Source organism: Rhinopithecus roxellana, chromosome 11 (assembly GCF_007565055.1).
Source record: "Rhinopithecus roxellana isolate Shanxi Qingling chromosome 11, ASM756505v1, whole genome shotgun sequence".
NCBI lineage: Eukaryota > Metazoa > Chordata > Mammalia > Primates > Cercopithecidae > Rhinopithecus > Rhinopithecus roxellana.
Window position 1 is genome coordinate 116,684,344 of NC_044559.1, and position 17,741 is coordinate 116,702,084.

The 17,741-nt window shown below is 35.8% G+C and overlaps 1 protein-coding gene across 5 annotated transcripts in view; it reads right to left on the minus strand.

Moving 5' to 3' along the window:
* Positions 1-1,013: 1,013 nt before the first annotated feature.
* TRDMT1 (tRNA aspartic acid methyltransferase 1) overlaps positions 1,014-17,741 on the minus strand; it is a 69,322-nt gene continuing 52,594 nt past the window's right edge. For 4 of the 5 annotated variants that reach the window (XM_010354757.2, XM_010354756.2, XM_030941013.1 and 1 more), the window contains 4 exons: positions 15,723-16,066; positions 12,744-12,801; positions 11,576-11,705; positions 1,014-6,888 (listed from right to left, as the gene is read on the minus strand). In XM_010354757.2, the coding sequence (XP_010353059.1) occupies positions 6,788-6,888; positions 11,576-11,705; positions 12,744-12,801; positions 15,723-16,066 (633 nt within the window). In that variant the 3' untranslated portion in view covers positions 1,014-6,787. The remainder of the gene's footprint in view (positions 6,889-11,575; positions 11,706-12,743; positions 12,802-15,722; positions 16,067-17,741) is intronic. The other variant, XM_030941012.1, reaches the window with a different exon arrangement.

The following is a 17,741-nucleotide window of genomic DNA, read 5'->3' on the forward strand; positions in this document are numbered from 1 at the left end:
TTCTATTTTTAAAAATTGGCATATAGTGCACCTATCATAATGGTTCTTTTGTTAACTTCTATTTCTTTGCTGAGCTTTTCTATTTTTTGTTGCAAGACAATTTGTAATTATTCGTTGAAGCATTTTTATGAGAGCTGCTTAAAATCCTTGTCAAGTAATTCCAGCATCTGATTTATCTCAGTATTGTCATCTGTTGACCGTCATTTCTTATTCAAGTTGTGATTTTTCTGGTTCTTGGTATGGCAGGCTTTTTTACCTTGTATCCTGAACATTTTGTCTATTATTTTAGTATTTTATTTTTAGTAGGCAGTCACTCCATTTATGTTCAGCATGCAAGTTCTGCCTTAGTTTTTGTGGGCTATGACTCCAATGGTAATTTAGTTTTTAAAGTCTTTGCAGTGTTATTTTGGTCTGCTTGGTTTATCTGGTGCTGCTGGGGCTCCCGGATGGTCCTTCATGATGCTACTTTACGGAAAGAAGGATTTTCCCCCAAGCCGGGTCCCATGGTACCTCTGGGAGAAGGGAGTCTCCAGCTCAGGGTAACAAAAAATCTTCCTGGGTTAGATGCTTTTGGCCAGAGGCCCCTGGGTTCTCATCTCTCAGCACAGTAGACAAGTCTCAGGTCTGGATGTTTGTCAGTGGGGTTCCTGATATATCCCCCGTGCTGGTAGAGCCAGACTCATCCGGTATTACCGACTAGACTTCAGTTCCCTCTTCTGCAGGAACAAGCCTCTCTGGGCTGCCTTCTGTTGTTACGTTGTAGGTCGGGAAACACCAAGCCTGGGTAACCTTCCTCTGTCGGGTGAGGGGTCAGCTGTCTTGGAACCATGTTGTTCCTCTAGTCTTGGGGTCCCTCGCCAGTGTGTCTTCCTGTTTCCGCCTTTCAGAATTCTCCTTCTGATTCCTCTTGCATTGTTTTATAATTATACTTACCCAGAGTTTATAATTGTACTTTTCAGGGAGAAGCAGGGAGAAATAAATCTACACTCTCTTGTCAAGACCAGAAGTCAGAATACAGTATTTCAAAAACTTTTATTTGCACTACTTTCCAAAAGCCAAAAGCCTACCCTAGAATTATTTTTAAATCTTGTCTTCCGGACTTGAGTAACTTTGGCTGTTCCTCTGGGCATGGAAGAAGTGGCAGTAACAGACAACTTAAATAGTTTTAAAGAGAACAACTTAAAGACACTGTTTGAACTCCACAGTGTGATGTTTTCTATGTAGCTTCAATATCGATTCCAGTATGGTTCCTATATTCACTCATTCAACAAATATTTATTGAGTGCTTACTACGTGCCAGTACTGTTTTAAGTCACTGGGGGAAAAATGTATTAACAATCTCTGCCCTTTTGGACGTTTACATTCTGTAAAACATGAAACATTTTCCATTTTTAAACTCAAATCGTAACAACTATTCAGTTTATTGTCTATTAATTCATAGGATCAGCTCTCAAATCTGAAACTCAACTCATTTCTACTACACAAGGAGTATCGCATTCCATTAGGTGTTTTCAGTCATTTTTCCATATGTGAAATTTAACTGGACTTGTGTAAGGAACCAGCTAAGTGAGTAAAATAGCAAATATTTTAGTAAAAATGACATTCATGCTAGATTAAATTTAGAAGGCTCAAATCTGTTCAATGTTGACATGTTTAACCAACCACACAAATATGATTGCAAATATATGTGTGGGTGTTTTTAAATCTCAGTGACTTTTTATAAGATTTCCTAAAAATAGATGATGGTTCAGAGAAGACCTGCCTTAGGAAGGCTGTTTTAACAGAAGCTGACCAATGGAATGCAGAGTGAGAAGGAAGGTGAAGATGATCTTTGGTTATGAGGCTTGAACTTGGAAGATTTGGAGACTAACCGTACCATAAATATTAAAGTCACGAGTGGAACTGACTATAGAATGGAGAGTGCTGAGGCTGCAAACATGCTAAATTTGATGCAAATTTGATACAACTTGAATAGCAAGATATCTAAGTTAAAAATGTCCCAGCATGAAGATTCTAAAATAGGGTTTAGGAAAATAGCAGATTTAGAGTCATCTGGGTGTCACTGGCAAAATGGCTGAAGTTTTAGGAAAGGGTGAGAATCTCTGAGAAAAGTGTCTTGAAAAGTGAAGAGTAGAAAGAGACCTGAGGATTGAATCTTCAGATAAGTCAGCTCCGAGCCTCTGCTCTTCTCTTTCTTTCTCTCTTTCACTCTCATCCTCTGCCCCTCTAGGTGATCTCATCTGATTATAGTGCTAATTTAGCTAAACAAACATGTTCTCTGTGTATACTCTTACAATTTCAATCTGTCCTGATAAAAATAGAAATCAAAATGCAAACAAAATACAGAGCAAATATTTGAAGTAAACACTGAAGCTATGCTAGGTCCAAGCAAAGAAGTGAAAAAACCCTAGGGTTATTCAGAAGAGAGTTCTTCTATGGCAGAACTCAATTCCTATCTTCTAGTTTTTGGGAAAATTTCCAGTCTCATATTTATAGGAAAAATGAGATTTTGGAAGCTTTAGGAGTCAAGTGTGGTGTACTTGAGGAAGACTTCAGTAAGTGCGGATGTGGCGGAAAGCAAGACTCAGAATCTATGGTAAATATAAAGCCAATTTATATGAGAACTTGGGGAATACAAAGCCAAAACAGCTCGTTGCACATGCTCATATTTGCTGAACAACTTTATTTAAAAAGAAAGAAATTCACAAGCTAAGACACGAATGGTGATGGAGTTTGGATCTTGATTGTGTAAGATTTTGAAGAGCATGAGTACCTTAAAATGTTCCTAGACAGCCTAAAGAGAGAAACGGAAGATAGAAACAACAACAAAAAAGACTTTTTTTTTTTTTTTTTTAAACTGAAGCTTTAAAATTTTACCAGCAAAGACGAGAAATAGTGAAAGGGAAAATGATGCAGACAGGTTGACTCATGCAAACTGAAACCAAAGAACATGTGCAAGATGCTTAATGCCTTTTTAAGAAACATGCAAAGGGAGGCTGGGCATGGTGGCAACAGAGCGAGACTCCATCTCAAAAAAAAAAAAAAAAAAAAAAAGCGGGGGGAAACCCGCAAATGAAAGGCATAACTAGACATCTCGGTGGGTGTGATGGAGGACCAGAAAAGTGCTTGCTAAGAAGTTGATATGATAGTTGTATATAGCACATTTGAATGGTAGATGGGAGAGATTAACTAGTAGACAGAGGTCCAAAGGCCATGTCTTTAAAAATTATATGATCTCAGTGCAATCACAGGCTACAAGAAAACTGCTGAAGCTATATGACTCTCACTCAATTTCAAAGTCCAAAGCTATTAGTAAGTCAGTGTCATAACTGGTGGCCTAAAACAGTTAGAATTCCAAGCCGAAGGCCAAATTATGACAAGGTAACTTTCTGTTCATAACATAAGCAATTCAGGAAAACCCACTTTAATCTCTTTGTCTATGTGCGATTAAAATTTGGTCCTTATTGTGTTATCTTGGCTTATTTAGAAACCTCTTGTTTCTAAACTCTTAAGTTATCAAATCAAAAGGGCAACCAGAGTGACTTTGGTTTGGATGCGGATACAGTTGGCATGCAGAATGCATCCTTTAGTAGGTGCTTGATGTTAGATGAAATGTGGTTGCTTCTTTGTTCTGTTCTGCTATAGCTAAAATTAAATCAGTTTTATTTATCTTTAGTTCATTTCTCTCTCCTCAGAAGTCTCCAACTTAATCACTCTAGACCTGAACTAGGTTGAGATGGGAGCAAAACCCAGATGGTGATTTCTGCTGAGGAATTCCACCCCTACGAATGCGTTGAATTGCCTGCACTCACCTCTAACTCCATCCAGCTTTACATCCCACATGGTAGCAATACAGCTTTTCAGGGCAACCTAAAAGTCTCTCTACTACATAACTTTACCTCTTTGAAAAGTTGGATCATTTCAAGCAACAGTTTACCCTCAAATTTCTAAAAAAGTGCTGGACGGACCCTCACTGTTCACAATTTCAACTACCATTTTTGCCTCTGTAGAAGGCTCTACTTTTTTAGGAAGAAAAGTTGGCTGAAGGTTGGAGGTATTTTCTCACCTTTCCAGGCACAGGGCAGTGCCTCTGGTGCAGGTCTGATTTAATAGCCAGAACACCATGTCCAGGGTCCTCTATGAAGATGATGCTGTCATTCCTCTTTCTTGCCTGCCACTGAGGATTGTCAGGCTCTGACCCCTCCTACAATGACTACCCACCTCTTCAAAATCATTTTCCAATTATGACTCATTTTGTTTACATTAATTGATTTGGTCATCTTTTAAAATTAGTTTTGGATCCTGAAGACATACTAAAAATATGAAGCAGGGTAATAAATGCCTTAGAATTATCTGGTAAGCCATTTAAAAGAGCAAGGATGATGGGAAAAGGAGAATGAAAAATCAGTTTACTGTTAGGTATGGTGAAGATTGAATTACACATTATTCTCTTGAAAATGAGAAGCTATGTTTTCCAATATCTGAATAAACGTACAAGTCCAAATATCAGGAAAAAGAATTTCCAGTGCAAATTTTATATACAGCATTATTACCAAAAGCGTATAGCAGATATTCCATAAAATAACACTTTCCAAATTAATTATGCATACATATACATCAGCTAATTGAATGAAACTGGTAGATACTTCTTCATTAAGATGTGAGTTTTATGCTTGTTACTGTATATTTTCAATTATGAATTAAGGGCAAGAATCACCGTCTTCTGTGAATACATTTCCATAATTTAAAAATTCCACAAAGCTACCTTCTGTCTTCCAGTTTGTAAGCAAATGTCTCTACAGGCCTTTCAAGTGTTTATAGTTGGTGAACAGTAACTTGACACTTATTTTGCATAATGGTGCTCAACCAAATGTAGGATACTATAATTATAGCATAATTATTCATAGAGTTACAGTAAAATTCTAAACCATTTTATTTAGAATCTTTCAGCAGTGAAGAGAACCTACATGAAAGTGTGCCAAAATAATTTCCGTTTACTGAAATTTATGAGACTTGTAATAGGCTCTGTCTTTGAACACATATGAAAAATGTAGATAGTGATAGTTTCTGTATATGGGCTGGCTTATAGCTTCCCTATATTCATATTTATCTATGAGTTCTGAAAAATTGGTAATAGAGTATGATTTTTTCAATTGCAGTAAAATATACATAATATAAAATTTATCATTTTAACTATTTTTAAATATACAGTTGCAGTGGCATTAAGTATTCACATTGTTGTGCAATCATCCTCCTCACCCACCTCCAGAACTTTCTCATCACCCCAAACAGAAACTTTGTACCCAGTAAGCACTAACTACCCATTCTCCCTTCCCACAGAGTGGCTTATTTCACTTCGCATAAGGTACTCAAGGTTCATCTGTGTCACCGCATATGTCAGAATTTCCTTACTGTTGAAGGTTGGTACTATTCCACTGCATGCACGGCACACATTTCGTGCATCCATTCATGGATGAATGGGATGACACTTGGGCTGCTTGGCTACTGTGAATAATGGTGTTATAAACACTGGTGTACAAATATCTGTTCAAGTCCCTGCTTTCAATTCTTTTGGGTCTATAGCCAGAGGTGGAATTGCTGAATCATAGGGTAATTCTATGTTGAATTTTGTGACAAACCTCCATACTATTTTCCAACAGCAGCTGAACAATTTTACGTTCCCACAAGCAATGCACAAACTTCCAATTTATCGACCTCAAAATAGTTGATTTTTAAGAAGAAAAATTTGAATTAAAATCTTGTAATATGATTTCTGGACTTGTTTCTTTTCATCTCTCTTCTCTTTGTCACTTGCTTTTATCATAAACCACAGCATTTATGATGCAAGACTTAGTTTGATTAGAAATCCTAATTCCAAGAGGTCTACTGAGGAAGAGAGACAGAGAAAGTTAAAAGTCATAAAAGTTAATTCAGAGTGTATGTTGCCACAATAAAGAACAATTGGGGGAAGGGCAGTAGTGTCATATGGCATGGGATCAGAGGGCAGCTTCCTCCCTGAAATCTTAATGCCATGCTACATTCCTCAGCGTGCAAAGGCAAATTCAACTCAGAAGCTGAGAAGACAAAAACAAGATTTGATAATAGCAAACTAAAGGAAAGTACATACAAAATGAAGAAGGAAAAATGAGTTTTGTCCTTCAGATAGAGACTGAGGAAAATGTAGATAATGTGCACCAACAGTTTCTGTACCACTTGATGGAGAGGTAATCAAACATTTAGGATTATTTTTCCTGACATAATCTTCAGACTGCTGTACAAATTGAATAATGATAATTTGGTTTACATATCATATGCATTTGTTTAGATGAAATAAAGAAGTGTTTACAGGATTGGAAATTAAGTAAAACATTCAATGGGCTAGAATTAGAATCATTATTTTAAAATTAGAAATAAAAAACTTCTTTAATTAACATAAAAATATGCCTGTTATGATACTTCACAAGATACTCATGTAGACACTAAAATTCTAGTGCTCCTTGATTTGTTTATGAAATCATTTTAAAAAGAATATTCCACATATATATTTACCAGTTTCATATGCAAATATACTCTCCATAAAGCATACCAATAGTTTGTATTTTATAAAATACAGTAATATAAATTTGAGGAAACAAGTGGATTTTTAAATAAAATCCAAAGTTCTTATTAAAGACAGATTAAAATAATTTAGCTAAATTTCACCAGAATTAGTCCAAAATAGAATTTCAGAATTACTCTCTGAAAATGAAGGAATATCATATGATCATCTTTCACAGTTATTTCGAAATTATTCATATAGGATTTTGATTAGTTTAGCTACTACATGCACGTTGAGACTATTTCCAAGTAGGCGATAACGCTGTTTCACTGTTATCTTCTCAGGAAATCCTAGAAAAGACAAAGAACAATTGAAAGAAATCATTTGTAATCACAATTTCCAGAGATGAAAGGATGTATCCTTTAGTAAGGGCACAGCGGTCATTTCATAAATAAATCACTAAGGTCTCCATGAAGTTTTATTAACAAAATGAAGTATTATTAACTAATACCTCATTCCTTGTTGTGGGTGAATAATATTCTATTGTATAGATTTACCACATTTTATTTTTTCATTCATTCATTCAAAGACATTAGGATCGTTTCTACTTTTTTGGCTGTTGAGCCAAAAATATTCTATAACATTATATTGCCTACACAGTGAGATAGTAACATATCACATTATGTTATGCTCAGCACACACACACGTACACATAAAATATCCACAGAACTCAGAGAAATCCACGTATTAGTGTACTTTTTTAAAAAGCTATGGTTGCCATTATTTCACAGTTCTTTGATTTAATCATCATTTTATGGATATAACTTGCAAAGCATAAAAATCATCCACTTAAAGTGACAATTAAGAGGTTGTTAGTATAGTCACTGAGTTTTTCAAACATCTCCATTGTCTAATTCCAGAATATTTTCATTACTTCAAAAAAAATTACTTCAAAAAAAAATTTAGTACCTATTAGCAGTCACTGCCTATTACCTCCCTGCCCCCAACCGTTAATCTACTTTCTGTTTCATATAAATTGAGCCTTAAAATATGTTGTCTTTTGTGTCGGGTTTCTTTCACTAAACATGTTTTAAAGGTTCATTCATGTCATAGCATGTACTAATACCTCATTCCTTTTTGTGGGTGAATAATATTCTATTGTATAGATTTACCACATTTTATTTTTTCATTCATTCATTCAAAGACATTTGGATTGTTTCTACTTTTTTGGCTGTTGAGAATAATGCTGTTATGAACATTCACGTATGTTTTTGTATAGACATATATTTTCAATTCTCTTGGATATATACATGGGGTGAAACTGCTGGGTCACACAGTAACTCTATGTTTAATGTTTGAGGAACCGTTAGACTGTTCTTCAAAGCAGCTGCACCATTTTATATGCACATCCAGCAGTGTATGAGGGTTCCAATATCTCCACATCTTCATCAATACTTTATTGTTTGTCTTTTCTATTTTAGCCATCCTAATGAGTATGAAGTAATATCATATTGTGATTTTATTTACATTTCCCTAATAACTAACTAACATATTTTTAATGTGCTTATTGGCCATTTATCTATCCTTTTTGGAGAAATATTGACTCAAATCCTTGCCCATTTTAAAATTGGATTTCTCTTTTTTTAATTGCTGAATTGTAAGAGTCCTTTACATATTCTGGATACGAGTCCCCCACAGTTGTTTTTACACTCTGCTTCCACAAACTGCCTTTCTCATGTTGGACTTCCATTTGCTACATTCCTTTCTTAAAACAAAAAGGCCCATGGATCCCTCATACATTGGAAGAAGGCTTTGCAAATATCAGCATAAAAGACTGTCCATGTACAAGAGTATACACTATAATGTTAGTTATAATGTCAGGATTTCACATTCAGCATACTCTGGCAAAGCAAAGAAATAAAGGAAAAATAACTTAGATAAGAAAATTTTAAAAATAATTAGGAGTATTAAGAATAGCAAAATTTCAGCCGGGCGCGGTGGCTCACACCTGTAATCCCAGCACTTTGGGAGGCCGAGGCGGGCAGATCACGAGGTCAAGAGATCAAGACCATCCTGGCTAACATGGTGAAACCCCGTCTCCGCTAAAAATACAAAAAATTAGCAGGGCGAGGTGGCGGACGCCTGTAGTCCCAGCTACTCAGGAGGCTGAGGCAGGAGAATGGTGTGAACCCGGGAGGCGGAGCTGGCAGTGAGCCAAGATCACGCCACTCTCTAACCTGGGTGACAGAGCGAGACTCCGTCTCAAGAAAAAAAAAAAAAGAATAGCAAAATTTCATATACTTGTGAGGACAGGAAGGTAGAATTAGTTACAATAAAATTGCTTCATCGATGCTTGATATTTTATTAACTGCAATAAAATAACAGCAATTACCATTGCAATTAAACATGATCATAAAGTTTCCATTCTAAAGATAATATCTTAGGTAAGCACATTACTTATCTAAACGTATTTACTTCAAAGTAGCCAACGGTATAAATGTACCTACAAACAGGCTTTTAGACTATCCCAGAGATGACCTTTTGCAATATTACAATTACAGCAGAAGGAAAGAAAGGTTTGAAAACAAACAAGTAAGATTTGTACAAATTATATCTATGTGTGTGTGTGTGTGTGCGCGCATCTGTGCATATTTCTCTAAATCTAAACTGTTAGATTGGCACAAAAGTAAATGCACTTTTTGCCACTGAAAGTAACGGCAAATTACTTTTGCACCAACCTAACAACTTGTAGAAAACGTGACATAATTTTTTAAGTTAAAAGACGACTTTTTAAAAACTTAGATACATTAAAAATAACAATAATAATCCTCAAAAACAAAGAAATATAGAATGAACAAGGTCAAGATATCAGCTTTCACCCATAAGGGCAGGTTAGTGTTTTTCTTCAGAAGCCTACTACTGCAGAATACACACCACCAGGTGTCACAGAACCAGGACACAGCGTTCATTGCAGATCCATCATTGCCAGTAGACAAACAGCTCAAACAATGCCCATTTTTGGATCCAGAGTCAACAATGTTAGAAACACACATAAGGGACAGTTGTGTCATGGTGCTGCTCAGTGGTGACATCAGGGTAAGCTCAACTCCACAAACATATCACATATTTTAAAAGGAGGTTCAGTAATTTCAGAGGCTGTTTTTCTAAGTGCTACACATATATATTCAGAGAGTTTTGAAAAATTCTATTTTACCCACTTAAAATTTAAAAACAATGAGAAAAATATTTATGAAATAAATATTATAAAAGTAAATAAGTGGTTCATTCTAAAAATGAAAGCTAACACAAATTTTACATTATGTCTCAGATGTTATATAAGAATTTTACATACATTAACTCATTTAACCATCACAATAACCCTATGAAGTAGGAGTTATGATTATCCTCATTTTACAGACAAGTAAACTAAAGAAAGGAACGGTTAAGGTGGGGCTGGGATATGAAATCACTCAGTCTGACTCCGGGCTCTGCGCTCCTTAGCAAGGTTCAGTATTACCAAAGTGACTACTGCCCTTTGAAAACAAAAAAGCACTGGAATAAAGCTGAGGAATTTGTTTTAATTAGATAGTTAATCTCTTTTCTCTCTTCAACAGTATGTCTGATTGCTCATCTGAAAAAAGGAAAAAAAAATAGTAGCTAGGAAAGCAGACTAGGAATGAGAATTCTTGAGTCTAACTCTCAGGTCTTTATTTGTTTTGTAATGCTCTCACTCATTTTGTGACATAAACTACAACAAGGAAAGTTTGTGTTTCTCTTAAACAACACTCCCCAGGATATCTGGGACAAAAATGAGATCACCAAGAAAGAGGCAGAGAGTACAAAATAAACCTGGCTGCGACTATGCTCAGAGAACCAATTACCAAGAGGGCAGTCAAATTACATTGGCAGTTTGTTCCCTATGTACAAAACGGTTGTGTTCCAAGACCTTAGCTTAAATCCCTTATTTAGAATTTGACACATGATTTATTAAACCTGTTATTTATTTGAGAAATAGTGCCATATTAATATTATAAAAGTATTGAACTTAACAAAGTTTGACTTTTCTGCATTCAAACTCTCAATCAGAGTCCTCAAAAGCACACTTCCTCCTTCTCTAGCCAGGGAAGCATGCTAGGGAGGTCAATCTTTCTCCCAGTCCATCAGCCAGGTACTGGGAGCATGCCCACCCCAGGCCTGAGAAACCCACAGCCTCCTTAGAGCTGAGAGCACTGGCTCTGGTAGTGGGATCAGGGAGATGGGCTGGGGCATCACTGAGAAGGCCAAAGCAGTGTGTATAATCTCTTCAGAGCACCAATCCCTGGACTTCCGGGACTGCCAATGAAGTTAGGTCTTTGACTTTCTCACTCCACAACTAAATCTTCCCATTTGTTCTTGAGATTCCTTGCTGTAGATCCCCAATCTTTCAGTTCTGTGTGAATTCATCTCCTGTGTCAATTTCATTTTCTGAGACCCCTTTTGTTCCATTATGAAAGCTCCTTCCTAGACAGCCTCTCCACCTCCTCTTTCTCCACCTACCCCTTGTAGGGAAGGATAGAGCTACACAGCTGATACAGGTGTATCTGAGGAGAATAAACACCAATACATCCCCCACCCTTCCAAAATAATCCCTCAACTGCCTTTTAATTTTTTTAAAGAGGTGATCGAAAGCATTCTTTCACAAGCTCTACTGTGGGGTGATTAGGAGAGGACCTCTGAAAAAGAAAATAAGCTGGAAAGGGGATGCTATGCACAGTCATCTATGGAAAGAGGTGAGGAGTTGCCAATGTGACCCTTCTAGCCATGCCAACCTCTGTGGCCCACTAGTGGAGCTAGTAAGAGGGAGAATGAATCAGGAGAGAACCGAATGAGGCAGTTATGAGGGGAAAGAGGGCAGAAAGATGCCATAAATGGCATGATCAGGAAAGGAAAGAGGTTTCCTGAGCCCGTTTGTTGAGGCAAGTCCTAGACACACAAGTCCCTAAAGATTTTTGAGAGTTTTAATACATGAAAGCTGAATTCTGCATGTATCCCACATACCGAACTCTGGAGGAAATCCAAGGAGATTTGCTATTTCTTTAGGAGTGAAATATCGCAGTTTAAGCATGAACAGCTTTGTTATCTGTTCTTCTTGTGACAGCTTGGTAAGGGATTTGTAGATATTCTCAATCTGTAAGAAAATACCCAAGATAACTAAAAAAGTAATGTGCAACTGGATTTAAGATCTCCTGCTGTGAGACAGTTTAAACTCGATGGACATACAGTCTGCTCTAACACACAGCGGCAAAGTGCACAGGGCAAATTGGCTCTGTGCAATAGACTACATACTGGCTCCATAAGGGCAATGTAAACTTTGAAAAGAAAAAAGGTTAACATTCAACAGATCAGGATATTTTTCAGGGTGTCTGTCATTTTTGAGCCCTTAAAATAAAATCATAAGAGTATAAACGATAAATGACAATATAAAAGAAATATAGGGAAAAATGCAAAAGAAGCTTGACAAAACAACCAAGTCAATTTTATAATAAAACAGGAGAATCATTAAAACTTTTATTTTATACTCAGTTTCATCAAGATACTTCCTTAAAATGATTAAATACATTAAACAAATATAATTTCTTCAATCCAGACATTCATTTGCCTATAACAGAATTTTTATCATGGGTAAATTTTATTAGTTAAAAGTTTGAATCAGTATAAAAGATAATGTGATCTCACTTTAAAATTATTCAAAAAAATATAAAACTTGCTATATATTAGACTTGTATTCAACCATGACACCATGAAGAGTTAACAACTAAAGTATTCATAAAGCACATTGCTAAGATTTTTTTTTTCCTTAAAAGGAAGTTTTATAGTGTGTGCTGCAAAGGAGGGCTCCAATATTAAGATGTTTGTACAACATTTTAGAGAACATTAACTATTGTAGGCTGAATTTCAACTTACTATTTATGGAATAAAAGAAAAGCAGAAGGTAAAAATAAGAAAAAGAAAAACATAAAACATTCCTTGCATATATACTCATGTAGAGCAACAAGAAAAAGATTTATTCAACAGTAATAAAACATATATATGAATATACATATGAATGAATAAAATATATATTCATGGCCAGTTGGATGCATAAAATTATTTTAATGTTCTCAAAGTATTATACAATTTTAGTTAAAAGTTTTAAAGTGTTTTAGTTTTAAAACATGCATAGTACCTGCACATCCTCTGCAGTCTGTAACACAGACCCTGTCCCTTCTATGTAGCTTCCATATCTGAAAAATCAACACAACTATTATGCGGCACCTGATGTATGTGTTAATGCTAAATTTCTTAAATATTTATTGAATGAATTAATCAATCTACACAATTACATCCTTCTGAAATATCTGGAATAATGTCACATAAATATCATTTGTAGGTAAAAAATTACTAGGTAAAAGACATAAGATAGTTCCATTTAAATGTCTCAGAAATGGGCCAGGCACAATGGCTAATGCCTGTAATCCCAGCACTTTGGGAGGCTGAGGCGGGTGGATCACCTGAGGTCAGGAGTTTGAGGTCAGCCTGGCCAACATGGTGAAATCCTGTCTCTACTAAAAATATAAAAAAATTAGCCAGGCATGGTGGTACATGCCTGTAATCCCAGCTACTCAGGAGACTGAGGTAGGAGAATCTCTTAAACCTGGAAGGCAGAGGTTGCAGTGAGCCGAGATCACACCGTTGCACTCCAGACTGGGCAACAGAGTGAGACTCTGTCTCAAAAAAAAAATGATAATAATAATAAATAATAAATGTCTCAGAAATGAAACATGGCACAGTTTTTTGAGTTGAATAGACACCACTGAATTATGAACTATAAGTTGTTATTTCTTTGTATTAATTGTCCCATCTTGAATGTTCATCACTGGAAAGGATGCACTTTATATTCAAATATAATTCAATAGTGGCTCCCCTGCCACATTAGCCCAAATGCTGTATAGGTGAAAAGAAATTGCTGCCATTTTTATCACGTCTGAGCCATCATTTCCTCTCAGGAACCCACCACCCTACCCTCTAACACCATGGCAAACACAGTGCCACTGAGCCTATGTCTGCTTGTCATTTAACACAGTACGATTTTATGATCACTTTCATACAACAATCAGACCATTATATAAAAAAACTGCACAGAAAATATAAAACACTTCAGAAATGCAAGTCATTAGCAGTATGTCTTTCTCTAAGATTATTGCCAAGCTGGCCGTTCAACATTTTAGCATTATTTCTTTTTTACAAAGAAAACAGTTTAAAATAAGAATTAGAGGGAAAAAGTCAAACCAGGAAAAAAATAATTTTTTTCAAACTGTCTTTTTCATATATATTACACATATAAATATGTGTGTATATACACATAGTATCTATACCAAAATAAATTTTACAATCAGGTTTCTTTTATGTCATCTGTATAATTAGAAAAGAATTTCAAGGTTGTTTATTACAAAATTGCTAAGTCTTATTTTATGAGAGTCCTAAACAGAACCTATTGAACTTGGTAATTGACAACAGCCCAGTGAAGTCTTTCAAGGTAATGGAAAGCAATAAACTCTTTCCCCTGAAGTACAAGGGCAGAGTATAATAAAGTCAGAATGAGTCTAGTATGGTTATATTGGGGTACAAGATATCATACAAGATATTAATAGCCAACTAGAAGGTAAGAACAGAAAGCCTGAATTGACAAATCATACAACTACCTATCAAATGAGGTTGAGTAGCATTCAGAAAGCAGAGATAGAGATCCTTGGCAAAATTTTTCTTTTTGTTTGAGACAGAGTCTCACTCTGTCATCCAGGCTGTAGTGCAGTGGTGTGATCTTAGCTCACTGCAACCACTGCCCCCCAGATCCAAGCGATTCTCCTGCCTCAGTCTCCCAAGTAGCTGGGATTGCAAGCGCCCACCACCACGCCTGGCTAATTTTTGTAGTTTTAGTAGAGACAGGGTTTCACCATGATGGCCAGGCTAGTCTCAAACTCCTGACCTCAGGTGATCTATCTGCCTCAGCCTCCCAAAGTGTTGGGATTACAGGCATGAGCCACCATGCCCAGCCAAAATTTTTCTTGAAAAGCTCTAATTTTCCCCTTTTTAGGTTTAAAAAAATTAGTGAGAAATGTATTAAATGTTCAAGAAATAACCCAAAGGAAGCCCTCTAAATATTCATGAATAGGTAACCAGTAAAGTAAATTATATAATATACCTATACAATGAAAACACAGTCCTTTAAGTACTGATACACGATAATATTCTATTTATATTGTGCAGTGAAAAAAGGGGTATATATATAGTATCCTACCATTTACTTAAAAAGGGGGATAAAATATAGATGGATATTTAAATATACTTTCAGATACAATACCTCTGGAAGATTATACAGTAAATTGATATTATTGGTTGCATGTAGGGAGAAGAACTGAATGGTCAAGAGATAGAAATGGAAGGGAGTCTTACAATCTTAGTTATCTTTTGAATTGGGAACCATGGGCATATATCACTTATGTAAAAACCTGAATAAAATTTAAATTTAAAAGTTACCCTTATAGTCTCCAGATGACTCAATATTACTTCTTTAGATTAAAATTTAATTTCTTATTATACATTGATCATAAGAGTGAACATAATTCTTTTGAGATATGATGTACCACGGAAGTGCTAAAGAATTAGCACCCCATCTCTACTAAAAATACAAAAAATTAGCTGGGCGAGGTGGTACCTATAGTCCTAGCTACTCAGGAGGCTGAGGCAGGAGAATGGCGTGAACCCGGGAGGCAGAGCTTGCAGTGAGCAGAGATGGCGCCACTGCACTTCAGCCTGGGCAACAGAGTGAGACCCCAACTCAAAAAAAAAAAAAAAAAAGAATTAGCAAGTAATAGTCTACAGAAACCATGTTTCCACTATGGGTATTTAAGCTCCTATGAAGGTCACCAAACAAATGACATTGTCTTTTATGAGCACTTTTGTGGGTGGTGCACATAATGTTCTGCCAAACGGAATTTTTACTTGTGTTCTATTGGAACATGAAGCAGGCAATTAAGGGAAAATACATCATTCTAGCAAAAACATTTTATAAAATGCTCCTTGTTTTTAGAATAACTTAAAGAAACAACAGCTTTAAAAAACCTGGTTATTTTGGATACAGGATGAATAGATCTTTAAAACCTACCCTTTGGTAAAGCACACGGACCTTCTACAAGTGGGCTGAACAATGTCCAATAGAAGAGCATATCGCAGCAATGACTTTGGTGGTAAAAGATACTGGTTCATGTCAGTGTCATCTTCAAGAAAATCTTTTAGCATTTTCACAGAGAGATCACTATCTTGTTGATTTTTCCTGTGAATTTCTTCTGCAGTTTCAAGCTTAAAAAGAATGGCATCTTTTCCAGAACACTGTGTGCTGCTATCAAAGCTAATATTTCGTTCAATGTTCTTTTCTTGAATTTTATTTTCTACATCCATTGTATATTTTTGTGGATGTACAGATTCAACTTTGGGGAACTCCATCAGTACCTGGCATTACATAAAAATAAACAAATTGTCAAAAGTTTCATTAAAAATAAGAGAAATTAATAATGTCCAGTCAACATTAGGAAAAAAACCTCATTAGTCTTTATGGGGTTGCCATTAAAAGACAGAAATTGTGATTTACTTGTATTTGCACAAGTTATTACAAGTTATTAATCATACAGCTATATTGTCATCAGGCTACAGATGATTTATTTCATGGATTAGTGCTTACAGTATTCATTAATAAAAACATTCAATAAAGTAATAGAAAGTGTACTGAATATAGATAAATCATACTTGTATCCTATTTGGAAAAGAAGTTTAGAAAGCAACACTAACATTTCCAGAGAACGTGTTTTGGATCAAGTTTTGCCATACTCCTTCATTAAAAAGGAAAAACCGAAACATAGCTATGATCTAAAGGAAAACTAGCAATTAAAAAAAGAAAAGCGCTTTTCACTGTGAAAGGTTATTTCTACTCATGAGTCCCATGGGAAAAACTTGCTTCTGCAAAACATATAACCACGTATAAAGTCCTATTTTGTAAAAGGAAAACCATTCCAGGAATTTTTAATGATGAAGTCTTTGAAGTCAATGTATAAAATTAATATTAACTTAATACATGTATATGGTGTGTTAACTCTACATTTGGAATTGGCTACTATGGAAAGGGAGCAATATTAGTATTACATGATAAGGGGACTGAGGTGACACTACCAATCCCTTATTAGTAGACATGACTTTTGTGTCCTTACCTACGAAAGTTAAGGAGAGTTTCACTGAAATGCCGAAACTCAGTTATCCATCCCCGTTTTTTGACCTAAGCATGTAAAACTGCTCACATAATTAGAGATTCTATCTGTAGCAATTGAGCATTTTATTCTAGCTTGTACTAATCATTACTATATTTTAATCAATTAAGCTAAATAGCATTGGCTTTAAAGAAAATGCAACCAATGTGTTAAAATACTTGTAAGCCACTTTTAAGATAAAATATTAAATTTTATCAAAAGTAACCAATGGCTTCTACGGGAAAGATAAAATGATAAATGCAAAACGGTCAACAGTCAAAAGGGAACTTATGGGGGAAGGAGGAAGATAACAATACTAATGATAAGTTGTTGTTTTATATATATATATTTTTTATTATTATACTTTAAGTTCTAGGGTACATGTGCATAACGTGCAGGTTTGTTACATATGTATACTTGTGCCATGTTGGTGTGCTGCATGCATCAACTCGTCATTTACATCAGGTATAACTCCCAGTGCAATCCCTCCCCCCTCCCCATGATAGGCCCCGGTGTGTGATGTTCCCCTTCCCGAGTCCAAGTGATCTCACTGTTCAGTTCCCACCTATGAGTGAGAACATGCGGTGTTTGGTTTTCTCTTCTTGTGATAGTTTGCTAAGAATGATGGTTTCCAGCTGCATCCATGTCCCTACAAAGGACACAAACTCATCCTTTTTTATGGCTGCATAGTATTCCATGGTGTATATGTGCCACATTTTCTTAATCCAGTCTGTCACTGATGGACATTTGGGTTGATTCCAAGTCTTTGCTATTGTGAATAGTGCTGCAATAAACATACGTGTGCATGTGTCTTTATAGCAGTATGATTTATGATCCTTTGGGTATATACCCAGTAATGGGATGGCTGGGTCATATGGTACATCTAG